A 22,273-nucleotide genomic window follows, 5' to 3' on the forward strand; every position below is an offset into this window, starting at 1 on the left:
CCCGGCAACCGCGGGGTCAACGCAGGTCGCAGGGCATACGCTGGCGTAACAGTTCAAACTTCCGAGATGTAAAAATGTAAAATAAAAGCTTTTATGCTAATTATTTTCTGTGATAATATTTTTCAGAGCTCATCATCTGTGACAGCTCTTGGCTCTCCTGACTGTAACCTCTCTGTGGCAGGTTCTCACAGACTCAATCAACTCCTCTTCCCCTCCCCCTCAGACACACACAGACACACACACACAGAGACCCCCCTCCAAAAACCCATCAAAGAGTAATACAATGGCTCCATCTGTAGGATAAAGTAGAGAGTCGCAACAGGAAGTTACCCCAAAATCTGAGGTTTCAAACAGGAAGTTGGGTTTCCGAACTTTGACGGGCCAGAACCGGCACACGCTTCGACCAAAACTCACAATTTTCGGAGCCAGTCTTCCAAAAATCCTTAAGTCTGTCCTGACAACATTTGAAGTGAATCTGGTCACCCGTCTAGAAACTGGACATCACACCATAAAATATGTCATTTCCTGCTATAAATAGGTGGTGCTACAACAATTGTATGAATATTGACATATGGATGTGTGCAGATAGGTACCATTAACAATCCTGTAAAGTTTGATGCAGTTTGGACAAAGTATGGCCGAAATATAGCAAAAATAAAGCAACTTCCTGTTTTGTGGCGAGTGATCGAACTTTCAGGGGCCATAACTTCCACGCCCTTCAATGAAAAGTCCGAAACTTTTGCAATTTAACTTCGTCTATGTCTTAAGAACAAATTATCAAATTTTGAAGTCAATCGGATAATGCGTCTAGGACTAGTTCGCGTTCAAGCGACCCCTGGAAATGGCCAAAAACACACAATTTTTTCACCTTCCGGTCAAAATAAAAATACTTTCTGTTGGGTTTAGAATATGGCTCCAAGAGACTTTTTGGTGCGTCATGGGATGTTACATATGTGTGCAGATTTTCAGATTTTTAGGCGCAACGGGCTTGAGGGGCTGTTCCGTTAAAAATGTAGGTGGCGCTACCGAGGCCATTTTGCCACACCCATGCTCAAGACCCCTAAATTCTTAAATTTTTCGCCGTGCCTGACGCGTCTGCAAATTTTCAGGAGTTTTGACGCATGTTAAGGCCCTCAAAAAGGCGATCAAAGAGGCGGAAAAAGAAGAAAAAAAATAATAATAATAATAATAATTAAAGCTGCGAGCAGCGTTGAACGGGCCCTCGCACCCCGGCGCCCGTCGGGGGAGCGGCGACCGCGGGACCCCGGCAACCGCGGGGTCAACGCAGGTCGCAGGGCACACGCTGGCGTAACAGTTCACACTTCCCAGATGTAAAAATTTTAAATAAAAGCTTTTGTGCTAATTATTTTCTGTGATAATATTTTTCAGAGCTCATCATCTGTGACAGCTCTTGGCTCTCCTGACTGTAACCTCTCTGTGGCAGCTTCTCACAGACTCAATCAACTCCTCTTCCCCTCCCCCCTCAAACACAAACACAAACACACCCACACACACACACAAACACACAGAGAAATACCCCCTCCCAAAAGGAGATAAAACTCAGTTTTAACTTGAGTTTACAAGCTTTGAGCTTTGAGCAAAAGCATTTTTTTAAGTTCTGTTATTGGGTGCATATATAAATCATTTATGCTTAAACAAGGCTTATAATGAAGTTATTTGAACAGTGAATATCTCATCTGCCTAAAGTCAGGGCGAAGCCACTAACCAGCTGTAGGGATGGGTATCATTAGGATTTTATCTTTATCCATACAGACCCCTATCAGTCCAGCTCAGACTGTTACTGGTTTAAGAGAGTGAAGTTTATAGCAATTTGCAAAATTTTGAGATTAGTGACAAACTAACCAGTTAGACTATATACAGACAAGCTTTCATTTTAGCTGTTAGTAACGGTTTGCCATGAGCTTAATCAGCGTGCTGTGCTTCATGTTAAACATGTCATGAGACTGTGGACAACGCTGAAAATATTACTTTACTAACTACTGGCCAAACAGGTGCTTTGACAAAGAAAAGGTAAAGGCCAGCAGCTTTTACTTTTCAATGCACTTGTCGTCAACTTGAGTGGCTTATATTCAGCTGGTTAACCTCGACGCCGGTGGACCTAGTGCACTTTTCCTGTCGCCGTACACTGAGTAACACGAAAAAATCAGCTGACCCTTTGTGAAATTTCCTAACTGATCAAAACCAAACTGTAAAGACAGCATCAATCCACGCTCAGCTTTGTTCAAGGGGAGACATATGGGAGAAGATGAGTAGAGAGATAGAAAGAAACAGAAAGGGTGATGGAGAAAGATTACATCAATTCAAAATAACCTAGAATTCCTTAAAATTAATTTGAAGCCAGTTTAATTTTTTGAGCCAGCTTTGACATCTACAGATATGAGTTTCTGAAGAGGGGCCTGCTGAGGTTAGATGTGCTGAATAATATCCATTTTCATATCAGAAAAAACACTGCATTAAACATTGTCTTAGCTCACTGAGCTGAGGTCAACAGGTAATATAACCAACCTGTGAGGTGGCTCACCCCCGTAAGATAAACACATAAATGATCCCTGATAGAACCGATAATTAAAGGCACATCAGTGACAGGGAATGCTATTAAAACTAAACTATAAACTGGTGACATTAACTGCAAAAGAAGATTTTTATTGATACATTTCAGGTAGAATTTAGTTTTCAATAAGGGAAACAGTGTAAGAAACCTGAATTTGTTGCAACAAATTTAAAATAAAAGCTTTTATGCTAATTATTTTCTGTGATAATATTTTTCAGAGCTCATCATCTGTGACAGCTCTTGGCTCTCCTGACTGTAACCTCTCTGTGGCAGCTTCTCACAGACTCAATCAACTCCACTTCCCCTCCCCCCTCAAACACACACACACAGACACACACACACACAGAGACCCCCTTCCAAAAACCCATCAAAGAGTAATACAATGGCTCCATCTGTAGGATAAAGTAGAGAGTCGCAACAGGAAGTTACCCCAAAATCTGAGGTTTCAAACAGGAAGTTGGGTTTCCGAACTTTGACGGGCCAGAACCGGCACACGCTTCGACCCAAACTCACAATTTTCGGAGCCAGTCTTCCAAAAATTGTCAAGGAGGGGCTGACAACATTTGAAGTGAATCTGGTCACCCGTCTAGAAACTGGACATCACACTATAAAATATGTCATTTCCTGCTATAAATAGGTGGCGCTACAACAATTGTATGAATATTGACATATGGATGTGTGCAGATAGGTACCATTAACAATCCTGTAAAGTTTGATGCAGTTTGGACAAAGTATGGCCGAAATATAGCAAAAATAAAGCAACTTCCTGTTTCGTGGCGAGTAATCGAACTTTGAGGGGCCATAACTTCCACGCCCTTCAACAAAAACTCAAAATCTGCCGCAATTTAACATCGTCTATGTCTTAAGAACATACTATTAAGTTTTGAAGTCAATGGGATAATGCGTCTAGGACTAGTTCGCGTTCAAGCGACCCCTGGAAATGGCCAAAAACACACAATTTTTTCACCTTCCGGTCAAAATAAAAATACTTTCTGTTGGGTTTAGAATATGGCTCCAAGAGACTTTTTGGTGCGTCATGGGATGTTACATATGTGTGCAGATTTTCAGATTTTTAGGCGCAACGGGCTTGAGGGGCTGTTCCGTTTAAAAATGTAGGTGGCGCTACCGAGGGCATTTTACCACGCCCATGCTCAAGACCCCTAAATTATTAAATTTTTCGCCGTGCCTGACGCGTCTGCAAATTTTGGTAAGTTTTCACACATGTTAAGGCCCTCAAAAAGCCGATCTAAGAGGCGGAAAAAGAAGAAAAAAAATAATAATAATAATAATAATAATAATAATAATAATAATAAACAGACCGAAAACAAGAGGGTCCTTGCAACTCGTTGCATGGCCCCGTTGGGCCCACGCAACTCGTTGCTCGGGCCCTAATAATAAACCGAACGAAAACAAGAGGGTCCTTGCAACTCGTTGCATGGCCCCGTTGGGCCCACGCAACTCGTTGCTCGGGCCCTAATAATAATAAACCGAACGAAAACAAGAGGGTCCTTGCAACTCGTTGCATGGCCCCGTTGGGCCCACGCAACTCGTTGCTCGGGCCCTAATAATAATAAACCGAACGAAAACAAGAGGGTCCTTGCAACTCGTTGCATGGCCCCGTTGGGCCCACGCAACTCGTTGCTCGGGCCCTAAATATTTTATGAATATTATCCAGTTTTTTATTGGGGCAAGGCTTCAAAACAGCTATATAACACAGCAACCCTAACTCTAACCCATTTGTTAAGTTCCCTCAAATTTAGGCTTATTATACTGAGAGCCATACAGCAGTGCTGGAGAACAGGAAACTCCTTTGATGGCTTATCACAATAGCTCATGTCACATTAAGCAAATACAGAGCTGGTGAGCAACTTTTTCAGGTTCCCATTATGTGTCATTCCTGAGGAACACAGGAATGACTAAGAAAGTGCTGTGCTTCAGAAGACTCTTAAATATAGGGTTTTTGGACATGGACTCTCACCGTTCTCTTTCCGTAGGCGGGAGATGAACTTCTTGGGCGGGATGACGCCCACTTTCTTCTTCTGTGTGGCAATGGAGTGGAAGAGGTCAGCCAGGCATGTGAGCAGGTTCTCCTTCTTCTTCTGCTGGGCTTTGTAGGCCAGCACGTTCTCCCGGAAAGGCCGGCAGAAGTAGAGAGCCTGGAGCACTGAGTTACAGTAACATGTGTTTCCAAACTGAGGAAAGACAGGTACACAAACACAGAGGAGGACAAGAGGGGGGTTCAGTTCATTAGTCAGTTAGCTGCGTGAAAAATACCAGTTCTCTCTTTTGTTTTTTTTTTTCATTTGGCAGACATTGCATCTTGAGAAACTTGAGTGTTTGTGTAAATGCCATATTAAGGAAACAGAACATCCCTAGATTACCCAACAGACTAACAAATACTGTTAACTTCAATACCATCTGTCCAGTACAAGACATGACTCACCAGGGTCCCGTGGCAGTTTGTTTTGAAAAATGACACCAGTGTTTTTTGGCAATGATCTTTGTTTATGTATGAGAGGATTTAGTGATACTCACGTTGACCAATCCAAAGTAGTGTTCATTGATTGGAAATTGCTCCGGGCCGATGTCTTTCTCCAGAGCAGAGGCATTGGTGCCCTGAACAAAACAGGAAAACATGAACATTTAGTTGTTGTTATCATCACCAAGATCTCATGTAACCCAGTTTGCATATTTGCATTTATGGAGAGTCACAAGTCTGAGATGAAATCCTAATTTGTTTAGTCTGTGAGTATACAGCCAAATTAATATGGAAAGTTTGGACAGTCAGCTAGTGCCAACAGCCCACTGAAGCCACTTTCTAATGCAGTATAATTGATAAAAATGATCCTTTCTGTCCAATAAATACTGCTCATCTTGTTTCCTTTGGTTTCCAGAAAAAGAAAACTTCCTGTCAAAGTAGAGAAAGGATATGGTCTAAGTAGGTAGACCCATGTCAAAAGTCAGGAGTGTTTTGCGCCTGATTGCTGTGACAGACCACTTATCTCTTGTCAGAGCCTTTTCACTTGTCAGAGCTCAAAGCTTTTCCAAATGAACCACAGCTTTGTTGAGCGAACACAGGAGACAATTTAGTTTGGGGAAGGCTTTGACTTTCAATGATAAGTCATTTCCCTCTGTCAAAGCAGACTGTGAATACCTCTTTGTCTGATTTACCGCTTCCAGTCTGAGATGCTGTGGCACATACGCAGGCACAAGTCCACAGACTGTACACATACAAACAGATTCTTTTCTCATGGGAAACCTTATAATGCAAGCATTGGCCTTTAATCTACCAAACTGGACAGGAAATTTAGAGCAAAGACAGGAAAAGTGTGTCAGTAGCCCATGAAAATCCACACAGAACATCTGTGTGAGAAGATGGAAGTATCCACCCAACCGCAAATGACACCTGATGCCACATTTCGACATTTGAGCTCCTCATTATAAACAGCAGGCAGCGACATCATTTATTTAAAAGGAAAAAATACTTTATTCTCAAAGAAAACGAGGAAGATCAGGACAATCTGAACTATGACAGGTACACCAACAGAGCAGAGGAAGCTATGAAGAGTCATGACACCCACACACTGTCGTCACTCGCTATGGATAATTGTTGTCTGCATTTGGAGACTTCAGCCCTGCCTTTTGTATAAAGTTCATGTTTTTCTTTTGTTTTTTGTGTGAAAGCCCTGTACAACAGTTCTTTGGATTAAACATCAGTTTGATTATTCTATATGAATTTGCATCCATTTGTCATATTGTGATATATCAATATTGGAAATGTGTTGCAACAGTTACTTTACTAATTGCCAGAAAATCAATCAGCAACTGATTACTAGTTTGCGTCTTTTTAAATACAAAAATACAACAGAGCAAAACCCCCTCACAGCCTCTTAAAGTGAATATCTGGATATGTTTCAGTCTACTATGACAGTAAACTGAACATCTTTGGGCTTTGGACCAAAGAATCAAAATGAAGACATCAGCTTGAGCTCTATGAAGCTGTGGGAAATTTTTCAAGGGAAGAAACAAACAAATGCTTGTTAGTTCCAGCTTCTCAAATGTAAAAAGCTTTTCTTTTCCATGTATGATGGCTGAATATCTTTGGATACTGGACTGCTGGTTGAATAAAACAGGCAACATCTAAACACATCACTCTGGGCTCTATGAGTATTATTCAGGGCATTTTTCACTATTTTCTGACATTTTTATAAACACTGTAATTAACTGACTGATTGAGAATTAATCATTCATTTCAAGATTGTGATTTCAACTGTATTGCCCGGCCCTGTGGTAGACTGGAGAAGCTTACTGTACAGTGAATGTCACAAAGCCTTTCAGGACTGTCTGTATTAACCATTTAGACACCCTGAATCAATTCAAACTGCCTTGACTGAGTTCTGCTGCAAAACCCGTGACATACACATGCAGCTTGTTCTGCAGTGATACAGTGTAATAACTCAGTGCCATTCATGCTCTCCAGCAGCACTGACACTGACAGACTGCAGGCTCTTGACATCAGTATCCCTTCTATATAAAGGAAAGGCCAATGGCATTAAGCAGAGTCATTTAAGTCTGTTCCTACTCACTCCTCACTGGCCCCTGAACACAACTTAAACACAGATTAGTGCAGATCCCTGCTCTCTGATACCAGAATGCAACCAAGTCCTCTGCAGCCACATTATGCAATCACAACAAGCTGTCAGAGGCAGAGCGCTGCCTCATTCACCTGTCAATCATCAGTGACAGCTACACAAATTGCTCATTGTGTCGTTTTTGTGGGCTGCAACACACAATGTCAAGGCTCCCAGGAGGGAGCTGAGTGTCCTAAATCCTAAAGGTAGCAGTCACCACACAGTGATATTTACTGAGCATCCTTGTTAAAAAGAGCCTGTACCCTGCACAGTGTGTCTGTGAGGAGGAGGGAGGGGGGAGGCGACTCACCCATGTACATCCTCACACACCAGGTTCAACACAGAGGCTGCAGGCAGATCGATAGCAACGCGCGCGCGCGCACACACACACACACACACACACACACACACACACAACCAGCGGCTTACTCACCATATTACAAATGGAGGCGATGTTTCTGACAGTCATTTAGTTTACAGTGTCCCCCTCACCGCCATCTTTATAAAATAAACATGATTTCAGAGCAAGGCGACGCTGAGAAATGAAGTTAATTCGCAGCCGCGGCTGGAGGCCAGACTGCAACCCCAGGCGTCAGAAAGCAGGCGGAGACACACGGAGGAGCACCATGCAGCCAGCACGGAGCTGAGGGTCACACCGCACTCACTGTCGACACGGCTTCATCCTCACGCACATTTCAAAGACACCGCAGCAGGAAACCACCAATGCATGAGTGGACGGTGGCCAGGCGAAGTTGCAGGCAGCAGGTTGTTAGCAACGACCAGGAAACAAGCGTGATGTGCGAGGAAGCGCAGTGGTTCCGCCCACCGGAGGGAAATCCCGGAGCTGATTGGTTCAGATTGTCTTTGTGTGATTGACAGGATTACAGGTCCATACATAAACCTCCACTGCAAAGCTTAGCTGAGCTGCAACCAATCATCAGCAACTGATTGAAGCAAAGGCTTTAGGGAAATGTAGTTCTTATTCGAGACGCATTTAAAGAGATGTAGGCTTAATGTAAATCACTAAAGATGCACTGTAAGGTTCTCTGTTTTTCTCCCAGTTTATTGATTTAAAGATGATTCAATACAAACTTATTAATTTAGTCTGCGAAATATCAGAAAAGACTGAAAAATGTCCCTTACAAGTGGTGTGAGCCCAAAATCAGTACTTCATATTGTTTGTTTTGTTTACAGTCCAAAAATCCAGTTAAATTCAACCAGGAACAGTTTTGCTTGAGAAATGACTGATAACTAATTATTGATTCTGGAAACTGTTCAAAAAGAATTTTCAGCCAATAAATTGCTTTCTTGTTACAGCAGTAACACACACAGACAACTTACCCAATTAACTGATTTGCCAATGAGAAAACAGTAAAACCAATTCAATCAAAGGGGCGCTTTAAGCTGATCAAAGTTGAAGTAGCGGTGGTTGACATATCCTGACTTCTACAATGAGTTTACACACAAAGATTCAAAGTAGTTGGCCTCCAGGATTGTGTTGTGTTATGCACATAATTTACATACTTTACTCTGACTGGACAGTTGTTGTTGCAGAGATTTGAGAAGCTGAAGACGGCGATGATCAGTTTTCCCTCTATTTTGTTTAAAATGAAAACAGCTTTTTTTAGCACGTTTTAGCTGGAAACAAATGCATCATGACGGGCTGTGGCTTTTGTTCACACTGCATCAGGATATTTACATCAAGTTGAGCCTTTCTAAGCTTTCCCCTGTAGTGTTGCAGCTTTTTGAATCTGCATGTATAGATGACCCACTAGTCCCTGTGTGAGTCAAAAACCATGGATCCTACACTTCCCATAATGCCACTCTATAGTGTATTTCTTTGGCCGATCACTTGCTTGTTGTCAGTTTTTAATGCAGGTTTTCCAGTAGAAAGCCCAAAATTGTGATTACCCTGATGACAGCAGCAGGGTTCATTTTTCATACTAATAAAAGCTGCAGAAGAACAATAGCAGAGTGGACTTTACACTCTGGCAACATACTGTAGTGTTGGGCACTTGTTATCATCATTAACATTTTGTAGACCAAATGACTAATCCTTTAATTTGCAGGTATTCTGCACTCTAACCATGAATTAGCTGACCATAACGAAGAGGGAGGGCATTAAATCGTAAGTGTCCCCTCTGCAGAGCTCCACAGGACTCCTCAGGCCCTCAGGACGCTTCCATTCACCCCTGGCTTTGATGGTGCTTTCACAACATTCTCTCAGCAATTATCTCCTTAGCATGTGAACAAAAAGAAAGGAAAACAACAAATAATTATGATTGACATACTTCAAAAGGAAGAGGAAAGGAGAGAGGAATAAATAAAAGTATTCACAGAAAAACAAATAGCAGAACAACTGGGTTGCCAGTCTGAGCTGATGAGAACAGGAGAGGCTCATTGTTGATCAGACGTTTGGTATTCACCACGGGGTTTGTTTGAGAAATTTTGTTGATTGACGTGCTCTCATGGGTTTATTTATGAATACTTTTGACTGACAGGGAAACAATTACATGCGGTGGTAACTTGTGGGCTCTAGATCCAAAATGTTCCCAGACTTACTTTCTATTTCAGTCCAGTCAGTATTAATAGGATTTAGGGGAACTATGGATGCCCTTTTTCTGACTCATGGTGCTTTTTATTGTCATTATTGCAGCACTTCACGTGCTCACTGGTGAATATGGATAATGTGCTCACTGTATAAACTACATTTAATTCACATTTATTGACATCCAGAAACCAAAATAGGCATGTAAACAGCTCTAGGTCTGTACATCTGATGCTCTATTCCCAGCCTTGTTTATGAGATAAAATCAGTTCCATCTTTTTTGTTGCAGGCTTGCAGGGCAGCTTATGTGTTGACATTAGATGAACAGAGAGGGCGGGTAAATTCACTCTGTGTTTATTTGTTTTAATCTCTCATCCACTATGTGTTTTCCTCTTCAAGTTTGGATGGAACTGACAAGAATTTTGTATCCACAACATGTTTTTTTTTTTTTTTTTTTTAATGTCTCCAGTCAGGAGGTGAATCCTCAGAGGACCTTCCCTGCTTCCCTGGACTTTCATGTGGGTACACTATGCATTAAACAGAGAGGGAGAGAGAGAAAAAAAAAGTGAGCTCAGAAAATGTTTCCAGTAAACCTGGCTGGCTGCACTGTTAAAAGCACTGATGACCTTCCTGTCGTTCAGCTGCTACAAAGAGAGAGGCAAATGAATTATGCATCATTTCCGTAGCACCACAAAAATAATTCTCCAGTTTGCAGTCTGTGATTCATTGCAGCTTGGTGACATCAAGGTTCGGAACATTAAGACTGTTTCTCAGGAGTTTACTTGCAACAGACAAACTATTATTTTTCACTGTACCGGAGCTGGTGTATGTTCTGGGGACTGGGTGGATTGTGAAGGCTGCAAATACAAAATGAGTCACAGTCTAAGTCTTAACATGTTACATTTTTAAACATTCAGTTATGAATGTTGCTCTGACATTTCTTTATAAAGCTGGATTTTTTTTTTAAGTGAAAAATTAAATGTTCTGTGACAGTGCAAAACATTTGAACTAATAATCACAATGCCTACTTTTTTGTGCATTACTGAAAACTTTTGTAAATTTACCCATTGTGGGACAAATAAAGGATTATCTTATCTTTTTGTGTGTGTATAGAAATGATGTAATGATAGGAACCAGTAGCAGCAGGCCCATAGCTGCTCCACTGAAAGATGTTGATGGCTATACTGGTGATCTGATACATATTTACAATATTATTTCCTACAGGTTGCAACCATCTATGAAGTTATTAGCTACTTTCAGAAAAATAAAGCAAGTCAGTGTCTTTTTTATGCAGGGCCTTTCAAATGCAGGAGAGGCAGTTTATAGTGTGTGTGCCTGGATTTTGTACATGAGGAAGCCTTTGTCTAATATATCATCTATTGTGGTTTCTTATGACAGAGGGGTCCTGGCTGGTGCAAGGGAGGAAGATGTATTGGGTTAAGTGAAATACTGGCTAAGTCAAAGGCACTGTGGAAAACATTGTATAAAAGCATGCATATGCTGCTCATTAAAAAAGATTTGTCGACTATAAAACACTTTAATTCTAAAGAAAAGTTGGTTCTTCACGCGCTTCACATGAAGAAGCTCTCAATAATTAAACTTTATTGGTATCTTGATCATCATCTTGTCCAATAACACAAGACACCCTGTCTAAATTTGTCTCCCGGTCAACTATACATTCCTCATTCTGCACTCATGGGGCTCCCTGAACACTAAAACCTGATTAAATAAACACTGCCTGTGTGGAGAGAAAACCAATAGGAACTTGGCCAGCACAGAGGGAACAGCAAAGGCGAGAGAGGGAGTGAATTATTAGACGTGCACGCTAGCCTTGGTATGCTTATTGGCTTTTGGTACACACTGTTCCAAACAGACTCATCTGTACTCCGGTTTACATGTATGGTACCCAAGCTTCTATAAACAGAGGAACAGGGCATGCTGGGTACTGGCAGTCAGTGGTCATTGGATATGCGACAGGCTCCCTCCTGTTCTGACACAATGGTGTGCTGGTGGTCTGTTTACCCTGTCATCACTGGCTTAACATTGATGTATTTAATGTTGTAAATGACACAAGTAAACACCCAGAAACTATTACTTCTGTACATTGTTGATTAATCTTTTTTTTTTTTGAATAGTCAATTAACTGTTTAGTCTGTATTAATGTCAGTAAATACAGTGCCTATAAAAAGTATTTACTGCCCTTAGAGGTTTTGATGTTTTCTTGTCTTGTCAAGGTTTATTTAATGTGGCTTTAAAAAAAAAAAAAAAAACTGATCTACAGGAAAAGAGTCTTTAATGTAAACTGAAAACAACAAACAAACAAATTTCAACAAAGTGGTCCTAATTAATTAAGATATAATGTACTAAATAGTTGTTTGCATAAGTATTAACTCCCTCCAAGTCACTACTAGCTGCACCTTTGGCAGCATTTACAATGGAGCCTTGACTCTGTGTGGATGGGTCTGTATAGCAGCCTTGCACATCTGGACACTGTAAGTTTTCCAAATGCTTGAGCTGCAGGGGGATTGTGCAATTGGACACAGTCTTTAAATCTACCGTGATTCAATATTGTAGAACAATAAAACATGAGACCCTCCAAAGTGAATATTTTTTATAGATATTGTAGTAAAAGCTGCCCAATACAATCTGCCAGAGCCCAAAGTGATGTCTTCAAAGTGCTTGTTTTGTCAAACTATCAATTTAAAACCAAAAGGTTACCAGTTTACAATGGCCTTTTGCTAAAACAAATTACAGTTAATTTGCATAAATTTATGTTAATGCACTTTTATATTATTTTATCACAAATTCATTACAAGAGGCAGACTACCTAACAAACAGTGCTACCAGTCACTGTAGAAACTCAAATGACACATTTTACAATGAACAAAATCCTAAAAATACACTCATTTTGATCTGACACCCCTGTCCACAGCCTCCTCTGTGATGCGCCTTAACTACCCCAAAATGCGGCTGTGCTGCTCCACAACCATTTTCAGTCGGTGAGACAGCGACAGCAGCACAATAGCTGTACTGTTCTCCTAACACAAAGCAGGGAGCAGAAGAGTTCAGCGTGACCATCTAACACATGCAGCTCTAGAAACTGTATCTGTATGTGAGCTTGTACACATGTGTGCGTTTGAGTGAGTGCATGTCATCACATGGGGTGACTCATAATGCGATCAAATTGATGTACAGCACCTAAATGGAAAGGGTCACAAATGTTTTTGTAAGGTTCATTCAGCAGATTATTTAAACACTAAGGTAGCCTATATGATAGGAGACCAGTGTCAGTGGATAATAGATGCAATCAGGCTATATAAAGCACTGACCTAGTTTTTTTATGAACTTTTCACACAATTCACAGGAGGACAGTGGCATTCACAGACTTGTTCTGCTGTTAGGTCATGGGTGCATACTATGAATCTTTATTTGCACAGTAAAAGGAGAATGAACTCTGGTTCTTAATTTAGAACTGAGAGAATGGAATGAAACACGAGAGGACCAGATGTCATTCTACAGATGTATAATCACTAACCTGTCCATCTAAATGGCCTAAAATGCGTAGTATATCAGAAATCTGCATGCCATTTGGAAGACAAGCACTGAGGCACACACATGCACACATCCTCATGTACCGTATCCCCTGCATATTTTCCTGATTTCTGTGGCAGCTCCAGATTCCTGGGCTGCCCCTCATTGCCTCTGGAGGCTTAGAAGCACCTTGTCCCAATCACAGTCAATAACAATAGATCTGTTTGTATAACTGGATGTGTACACTGAGCTGAGATGGCTGCAGAGAGCACTGGAGCTTGACCCACTTTCCAGTCCTGTGAACCGCATTAATTCACTCTGCCAGGTGCTTGGGAAACTGGAGGTCTACTAAGTGATCATACTGTAGCCTTTATCTGCCTTGACACAGGACACGCTTAAGTTTGACATTTTGATGTAACAAGGTAAAGGACCTTGTATAACTATATCTAAAGAGACAAAGAAAATACAGAGTTTTATACGGATACAGAAATGCTGTTGATTCTGTTACAGCACCCACTAGCAGCACTGGTGAGGTGTTAGTAAACTGTAATCCATTCCTCAGTTCATATTATTCATTTATTACCTTAAAAATCACTAATCGCTTCTGTATTTAACACATGTAGAAATAGAAAACAGGACACAAAGTAAGTTTCCATCCACCCAACTTTATGCACATTTTCAATTTGTGCATTAACAAACCTGAGTGGAAATGCCAGGACTTCATACAAGATCAGTATATTGAAAAAAAAAAAAAAAAAGAAATTCATTCATCAAATTTTGATGCAGATTTTAATGGTAAGAACAGCGAAGATGCCAAGTCCCAAATTACCAAAAGCCCCCTTTACACAGATTTTTTTACTAGATTGGCATCAGGAAGACCCTGGATTATGCTACCTTTGTATGTTTACACTGACCTACACAAAACTGATGTAATGCCACGCTGGTGTGTGATTTTTGATGGCATAGCAGCATCATGGGATCAGAGGTGTGACATGTAAGACAACAGCACTGGTGTCAGCTAGCATCTGTTCGGCCGTGCTTGCTCTCCCTTCTACAGACTTAGATCCTGTTCTGTGCCTCCACTGCCAGCTTAAAGGTGGGACAACATTGCCACACCATTTTGACTTTGTAACTTTTATACAAAATGGCTAAGCAGAATAATAGTGAACAGGCTGTGTAAAAGGGGGCTAATGTAACTCACTGGGATTAGTAACTTTAATGTAATTAATTTCAAATTGTAATCGCTAACAGCGCTTGTTACTGAAAAAAGTAATCACATTACTCTAACACACTAAGTAAAGCATTTCTGCCCAGCTGCAGGCTCAAATCCCAGAATTCCCCCCTACCTTATTGTTGATGTTAGGAAATTCAACTGGGAGCTGTGTGAGCTGGGGGGAAATTTGGGAATTTGGGGGCACTTACCGTTTAACACACACATACATAAATGTTAACATAAACATTAACAGGAATCTCCTGTTCTACAAGATGCTGAGCTCCTCTCTGACGCACCTGCAGAAAAGCTAATTTGGTGTGAGTCTTTCTCAACTGTTAGAGGTGGGAACATTTCTCAGAAAAAAAAAATCAGTGTTCACCTTGACTTTCTCTCCTGCGTCAAACTGTGAAATATATGCCACAGAAAATGAGTGAAGCTGCACTGAAGATACAAATGTAGGCACTCACTGCCCTTCAAGCTCTGCAACATATGCAGGTAGGAATGCTCAAGTGTACCAGTCTTTATTAGTGATATAACTATTATCTTATGGCACCACAGCTCTTCCATTTTCATCTGTAATGAACAGGCTTGAGGTGTCACTTCCACTGTCACAGCCAGTTTGTGAGTGTGATGTGTGAAGCAGCAGGTAGGGACAGCTCTTCCTGAGTGGCACATGATGCTGTAGTATTCATTCTTTCAGGATGTCTGACGCACGTCTTTTTTCAATGTGCTTGGTGCCCGTTTTTTTTTTTTTTGGTGTAGAGTAGTACAGTGTGTACCCTTCAATAACACTGACACATATCCTCCGTTATTGCCCCGAGCAGTTTGGCCTGTCTGTTTTTCTTTTCCTCACTCGGTGGCGTCTTAATGATCCAGCTACACCACAACTCCTCCCTGCAGGGGACATAATGTGTTTCTGAAAGCCATGCTTGGGGGTGGGGGGGTGGGAGGGGGGTGACTGTGTGCTTAACCAGCATCCAAGTACTGTCTGTGGTAGGGCCAGAGGAGAGAAGCAGAGGCATGAAACCCCCATGAATGTCTGTAGTCAAGTCAGCAAAGAGGAAATGGGATGATCAAAATGAACCACACCACAACCTTAATCAGTGGTGATTTAACACATCACTTTAATGTGTAGGATTTGTCTTAAAATATGAGTGTGAACGATCAGTGTCCATATCATTGTGAAAAAAACGTCACGTCCTCAGCTACGTCTTCAGCTCAGGAATTTACTCTATACATGTGAGCTGACAAAACGTTATGAGAGCTTGCATTTTCTGCCTCCAACTGTCCCCTCACTGTGCACTTCCGCTAACGCACACACTGATTAAAATGCCTGGCATCTTTTTTTCTCACAGGCTCTCTTCCTGTGAAGCGCCCTCACAAAGGACAAACAGAGAGAGGTGACCCTGAGAATCTAGAGGGAGATCCGTATCAGTCTGCCTCTGAATCAGACGTACACTCACATGTTCATGTGGAAATGTTTTAATTCTTTGTTTCGTGTCTGAAAGCTGAAATGCATAATTACCGAGCATACGCCAAAGCATGGGAGTCTGTGTGGGTGTTTATGTGCATATGAATGAATGTTGGGCACTCAGTCATGAGTGTATTGTCATAATGAAATGTGTTGGAGGATCCCTTTGCAACAGTCTAGAGTGTGTCTGCCTGTGCACAGACTGAGGGAGCTTGGAGGACAGTTCTCGTTGTTTTAAAGGGTTGTAAAGAAGATGAACTCATGATAAACTAAATCTGACTGAGCTGTGAAAAGATATAGGTCAGTTACAGATCACAGGTTCATCAGATTCACACTTAATGCCAGGAGCATTAAGTGTGAATCTGATGAACAAGGTGAACATCAGTGAAGGCATATGATCCGTTTCCTTCCTGTTTCTCCAAAACGACAGCATCTCTGAGTCAGAGCACTCACCTAAGGAAAAAAAAAAGACAAGTAATTCAGCAAGAGATTAATCATCTGTGAGCCGTCTGAAGAAGCACCTCAGGCTTCGTCTCATACAAACACATTCTGACCAGGAGAAATGAAAAAAAAAAAAAACATGAAAAGAGCAAGCAGATATTAACATTTCACGGCAGGGCTGCTCACTGATGAAAAGGTTGTATCATTGGTTTACTCAGCTTTTCACCTTACTTCACATCAAATCACAGGGGATTAAACTACCTCTGCGTTGTTGTTTTTGCACTTAAATATGCTTCTCTCATCTCTCTGTCCACAGTATGTTGATGGAAAGTCCTTATGCTGCACAGAGATACAAACACGCTGTTAACATTCTAATGTTTTTCAGTGTTTTCTGTCGGCTTAGGCTTGTGTATTCATGCCATCAGATTTGTATTCACAGGTGCCCAATCCACATGTTCGGGTTTGTTCTTCCTGTGAGAGGTAGTGACAGGACTGAACCTGTTTGTGCACAAAACTTTATTTAGACTTGGAGACACCAGATTGACAGAGAGGCTGCCTCATGGTTGACAGACACACAGGTAACCTGAGAGAATAACAGGGTAATTGAGGTTATTGATACAGGATCATGACTGAAAGCATGATTGGAATAAATATTTGGGAGGTTATGTTCGATGTGCACATAGTGTTCTTCTCTTTTCTGTGTTTACTTTCATGTATTCTACACCTCACCCTAAATCAGGCTGCACGTGCACAGCACCACTTTTTTTTTTTTACCCTGTTTATCACTGGGCTCTTGTTACTCGTGAGCTGAGCGGGTCACTGTGTCCCGCTGAGGACTGTGAAGAGGCCAGAGAGGAGAGCTGCGATAACAGTCACATCAGAGCAGGCAGAGTTAGAGCCAGAATCATCTGAATCATTCACTTTGTTTTCCTCTTTGTTTGCGCACAAACACCAAAAATTCCACTCCACGCCTCACTCATTATTACACAGCACACACAGTACTACTCTGCATAAACCTTCTCGTAGTGTTTGTGTAATTGCCAGTATGTGAAGCAGGGTTTGGCAACGGCTTTATTTTAGCCACTAAAATAACCACATCCACAAATCAGAGCTCCGGCCCCGGCCCAGAATCAGCCCCCAAGGAGGCTGTTTGTCTGTATTAAACCTCCAAAGAGGCCAGAGTCTGAACCTGGCTCTGCCTCCAGCTCCGCTCAGGCTGGGCAGTAAAAAAGACTAGACGGACAGACAGGGCCCTGGGGGGAAAGTCTGAATTACCAACAGTGGCTCAAAACCATAAATCTAAACCACTGAACCCCGTGTCCTGACAAGATCTGTCCAGAGCAGAGTGTCCCCGTCCGTCTGTGTCCTTCTGTCATACTTGCAGTAATTTTATCTAATTACAACCTGGCTCCCAAGATTTTTTAAATACAGAAATTACATTATACATAAATGTGTGAGTGTTTGTTGCCATGGATGCCTGAACAATAATAGTTCATAGAAATGATGCTGAGGCTGAAACAGTTTGTGGCAGATTTCTGCGGAACCATTCATCTGCCTTCTTCTTTATGTTCTGTTGATTTTACTCTGTAGCACTGTGAGATTTGTTTTTTTAATGAAAAGTGTTAGAAATAAAATGTATTATTAGAATTATCATTATTCTCCTTCACAAATTAAACAACAATTTGAACTTGATGTTTTTGTGATGTCCAGTGGATGTACTGCTAGGGTCAATTTTGGACTCATTACTAATTTGCCTATAAATGTGCGCTGACGACATCCTTATTTACTGTCCACACAAAGAGAAGGTGCAGAGGATGCTGCATCAAAATTAGTAACTGTTAAGATGAGAAGGTGGATGCTGAAAAAATCTATCTCTGTTTATATCTATCTATCTATATATATGTATACATATATATACATATATATGTACAGAAATGCTCATTTCTAATGCACCACAGGTATTTAAATATTGGTATTGGTATTCATACTTTGGCTAAACTCCCCTAACAGGACTTTACTAAGCTGCACACAGGTGACAATTTCCTTTGAAGCAATAGAAAATGACCTCCATCCCCTCTCACATCATAACCTCCACCTAATCTTCCACTTAAGATGGTTAAAAACAACGAAATATGCACTGGTCAAGTCTAATTTTACAGTTTTCACTCACAGGTTTTGCACGTGAGCAGAGAAAAAAACAACTTCTCAATAAGTGAAAACAGGATAATCCCAGAGTTTAAAGTCTTACCTTAAACACACGTCTATGGTCACATGTGTGCCAGACGAAAACACCCCTATCCTCTGTTATTACTGCAATACCTTTTTTCCCCACTGTCTATCTTCTCTACGTGCACACATAGCTATACGCGATGGCACACATAAACAGTTTGGGGACCGGCATGTGCTTGTTGGTCCTCAGAAATGAAAATGGAAACCAATTACCTAATGTTACGCCAGAGATCAGCTGTGGAATGTAAACAGGGGGATGGGGGGAGCATGAATGAGAGATGGAGAGTCGAGATTTAAATATTTTCCATCATTTTTGTTGAGAAGTCAGCTATGGCTAACTGGCTAACTTCAATATAGAGGCTTAGAGCTGGCATTCCTTGAGGAGGAGGAGGAGGAGGAGGAGGAGTGGTGTAGTGGTTGAGACTATTGTCATTCAGTGCCATAGCGCACATTACCCCCCTCAAAAAGAAACCACCACTGCCATCCCCCTAGTACTACTACTGTTGACATTCAGAGGTATGCAAATGCTTGAACATGTTGCAAGGTTCACATTTCAATAAGAAAAAACAACCTCTCTCCCTTTGTGTGGGCCAAGAGCTGCTTGTGCCAGCAGGCCAATACAATTTCCATTGGTCATTGGAAATGCAAATGTACTTGTAGATATAAACAAATAAGTGAGAGATCTATGAAAAGATGTGTGAATAGATCTGCTTTCACAGCTGATCTTGTGCATCTGCAGTCAAATCCTGCAAGAAAATAGAAGGAGTGAACAACAAGGCATTGTATTGGATTACTGAAGCTTCATTTGCAAATAAAAATATGGAAGTGCCAGCATTTAAAACCTCTATGTGCCTGTCAGGAGATTCCAAGTTTGAACTATCGAGCTTAAGCTTAAGTTTTTTTAGTTGCATGCCACAGCTTTGAAGTAACTACAAAAATCTAAGAACAGAGCCCAGAGTAAAAACAAATGGCTCCTAATAAACACCTTTACAAACAATGATTAAAGGCAATGGGGATGATAAGCATCTATCATGATACTGATAAACATATGACCATGGCTCATGAAGTTTTGCCCCGGGGGAAGCCTCTAAACTGTCCTGGTTTCTCTGATATCCAAATGACTGCCCTTTGTGGAATCAGGCCTGGGGCAAGTGATGGCTGTATGCCTCCTCTCAGCTCCACTGTAAAAGGTGCGGGACCACCTCGGAATATCAGCCCTCACTTCTGTGTCAACAAGGACATCCTTCTCCTCCTCCTCCTCCTCCTCCTGCAGATTTCACCTGCCCCTCGTCCCCACCGCCGACCCCCAATTAACTCGACATTCCTCTGTTTGCACTGAATACCCCTGAATCCTCCCTGGCAATTGTCCACACCCCAGCTGAAGGATTACCCCCTGTTTTACCCTCCCCTAACCATCTATTGTCACCTCTGTGTGAGTGACCACTCTGATCCCAAGTCAGGCCTTGCTTTGCTCTGTTGTACCTGTAATTGTCAAAGGTATTTTAATTTACCTCCAGCCCTCCCTCAGGGAAAGTAAAGGCAACACGACCTAAAGGCACGACTAATCAGACAGTGGAGTTTATTGGAGTTACTGTGCTGCAGTGTGAAATGTATCATCACCACACACACATTGTTTTCAGACAAATGCTGTTACACTCCACCTGTCACAATCACTTTAAATGCAGCATTAGACAACCTGTTTTGATTTTAGTTTGAGTCATTCATCACATCTGGGCTTCTTATGTATCAAATGAGTTAATCCTGGCCCTTCATTAGGATAACAGGGCGAAAAACACCTCCACAAGCATCCTCCCTTTATCTGTCATCATTAGCCTTCTCGCCTGGTTGCCAGAGGAGGGGATGACTCTGATCCCTTTTATCTTTTCTGTGTTACAAATATGCTGCAGCGGGGCTTGGATTACAAAACCGGTGACACCTCGCTCACATCATTCATTTAAAAAGGCAGGGGCTTGAGCTTAATTTGTGAAGGAAATCTCAACCACAGAGAATCCAGCAAACATATCATCAGATGCAAGTATGTACAATACAACCCACCACTAGCAAAGAAAACAATGTTGTGCTGAAACTGCTCCTGGGGGTGAGTTTACCATGTCGGCTGTGATGTGGTTAGAGGCAGCTGTGTGTGTGTGTCTAGGCTACACACCTAGCAACCGTGTCTGCTCACGAATCTTGGGTACTAATTTCATATTTCAGCGCAGCCGCCTGTCATCAGCACTCTTATCAAAAATACATACCAGACCGTAATCACAGAAGGACCGGTTGCCAAAATACCTCAGAGCACATGAGCACAAATGAAAGATGGGGAGAGGGAGAGGGAGGGAGGGGGAGTGACAGAGGAGGCAAAGGAAAGTGGGACAAAGAGATGATACAGGTTAAATCACAGCAGAGAGCAGCTGATCAAGCAATTTGTCACGTGAAAAGGTAAACAGATGTCTCCTGCAGTACTCCCTACCTGCACTATTGTACAGCTTTGTTGTTGTTCATGGATAACTATTTGAAAAAGTAAGTTATTTCTGGATGTTGAGGGTTGATCTCACATCCACAGCATGAATCCTATCATGGGTACCCGTGAGTGTGGTGTATGTGTGTGTGTGTGTGTGTGTGTGTGTGTGTGGCCTTTTTTTCATATCCCAATGGAGACTTTAACCTGAATGCACACTAACCTATGGTGACTTGTGGGGCAGAGACTGCTTTTTGAGGGTTAAGACTTAGTTTTAAGGTTCAGGGTACTATTGGTTTAAGGTTAGGGCTAGGGTGATGGTTATAGGTAGGCATTTAGCTGTGATGGTTAAGGTTAGGGTAAGAGGCTAGGGAATGCATTATGTTAATGAGTGTCCCTACGGGCATAGTGGAACAAGATTGTGTGTGTGTGCTGGTGGTGGGGGTATTTGTACAACATCACCCCCTGTGTGGAAGATTCACAAGTTTAGGGGCATGTCTGAACAGGTCTCTGGCTGCAACACAACACCAGGAACAGGATTCATCCACATCCCACACAATTACACATATAAACTTAAGTATCCAACATAAATGACAGTGATGAGTTTAATTTTGAGGGTGTTTATGTCAAAATGACAATTGAACATGTATAGACAGGGCATTTGTTGTTTATTTCACCAGAGAATAATAGTTTCTGTCTTTTCATTTTGTATTTGTTTTTGTCACAGCATCTTTCTCTGACAACAGTCAAGCCACTATAGCAAGAATCCGCCATTTTCCCTCTTCTCACCTAATGAAAGCGTGTTTTGTCCGGACACCCAGCTAGAGGTCCCACCTGTTGCAGGAGCATTTCTCGCTTGTGTATCCACGTGTAGGCGGGGGGCGCACGAGGAAGGGAGGGGGTGTCACCAGCGCCCAATCAGATGAGACCACAGCTCGGGGGCTATAAAAACCGCGTGCGCTTTCCGGCAGTAGCAGTCAGTCAGTACGCAGTTTGTGTGTCAGGTTTCAAACAACAGTGTCGACTCTTTGCTTCGGAACCAATTTGGGAATAAAACAGGATTAACTTCAGCCAATTTATCCGAAGGCTTTGTCCGCGAACTTTTAAAGATTTGGAAAAGATATTAGTGTTGTCTTTAATTTGCTTTTTTTCCGGACGGACTGACACACGGAGAAA

At 41.8% G+C, this 22,273-nt stretch overlaps 1 protein-coding gene across 1 annotated transcript in view; it reads right to left on the reverse strand.

The window, feature by feature from the left end:
- Window positions 1-8,032, reverse strand: part of LOC108877166 (ubiquitin carboxyl-terminal hydrolase 46-like) — a 15,484-nt gene extending 7,452 nt beyond the window's left edge. The window contains 3 exon segments of the mRNA XM_051077276.1: window positions 4,551-4,764; window positions 5,108-5,188; window positions 7,637-8,032. Coding sequence (XP_050933233.1) covers window positions 4,551-4,764; window positions 5,108-5,188; window positions 7,637-7,672 — 331 coding nt within the window. The 5' untranslated portion in view covers window positions 7,673-8,032.
- Between the last annotated feature and the right edge of the window lie 14,241 nt (window positions 8,033-22,273).

The sequence above is a fragment of the Lates calcarifer genome, linkage group LG17, assembly GCF_001640805.2.
Source record: "Lates calcarifer isolate ASB-BC8 linkage group LG17, TLL_Latcal_v3, whole genome shotgun sequence".
NCBI classification, from domain to species: Eukaryota; Metazoa; Chordata; class Actinopteri; family Centropomidae; genus Lates; species Lates calcarifer.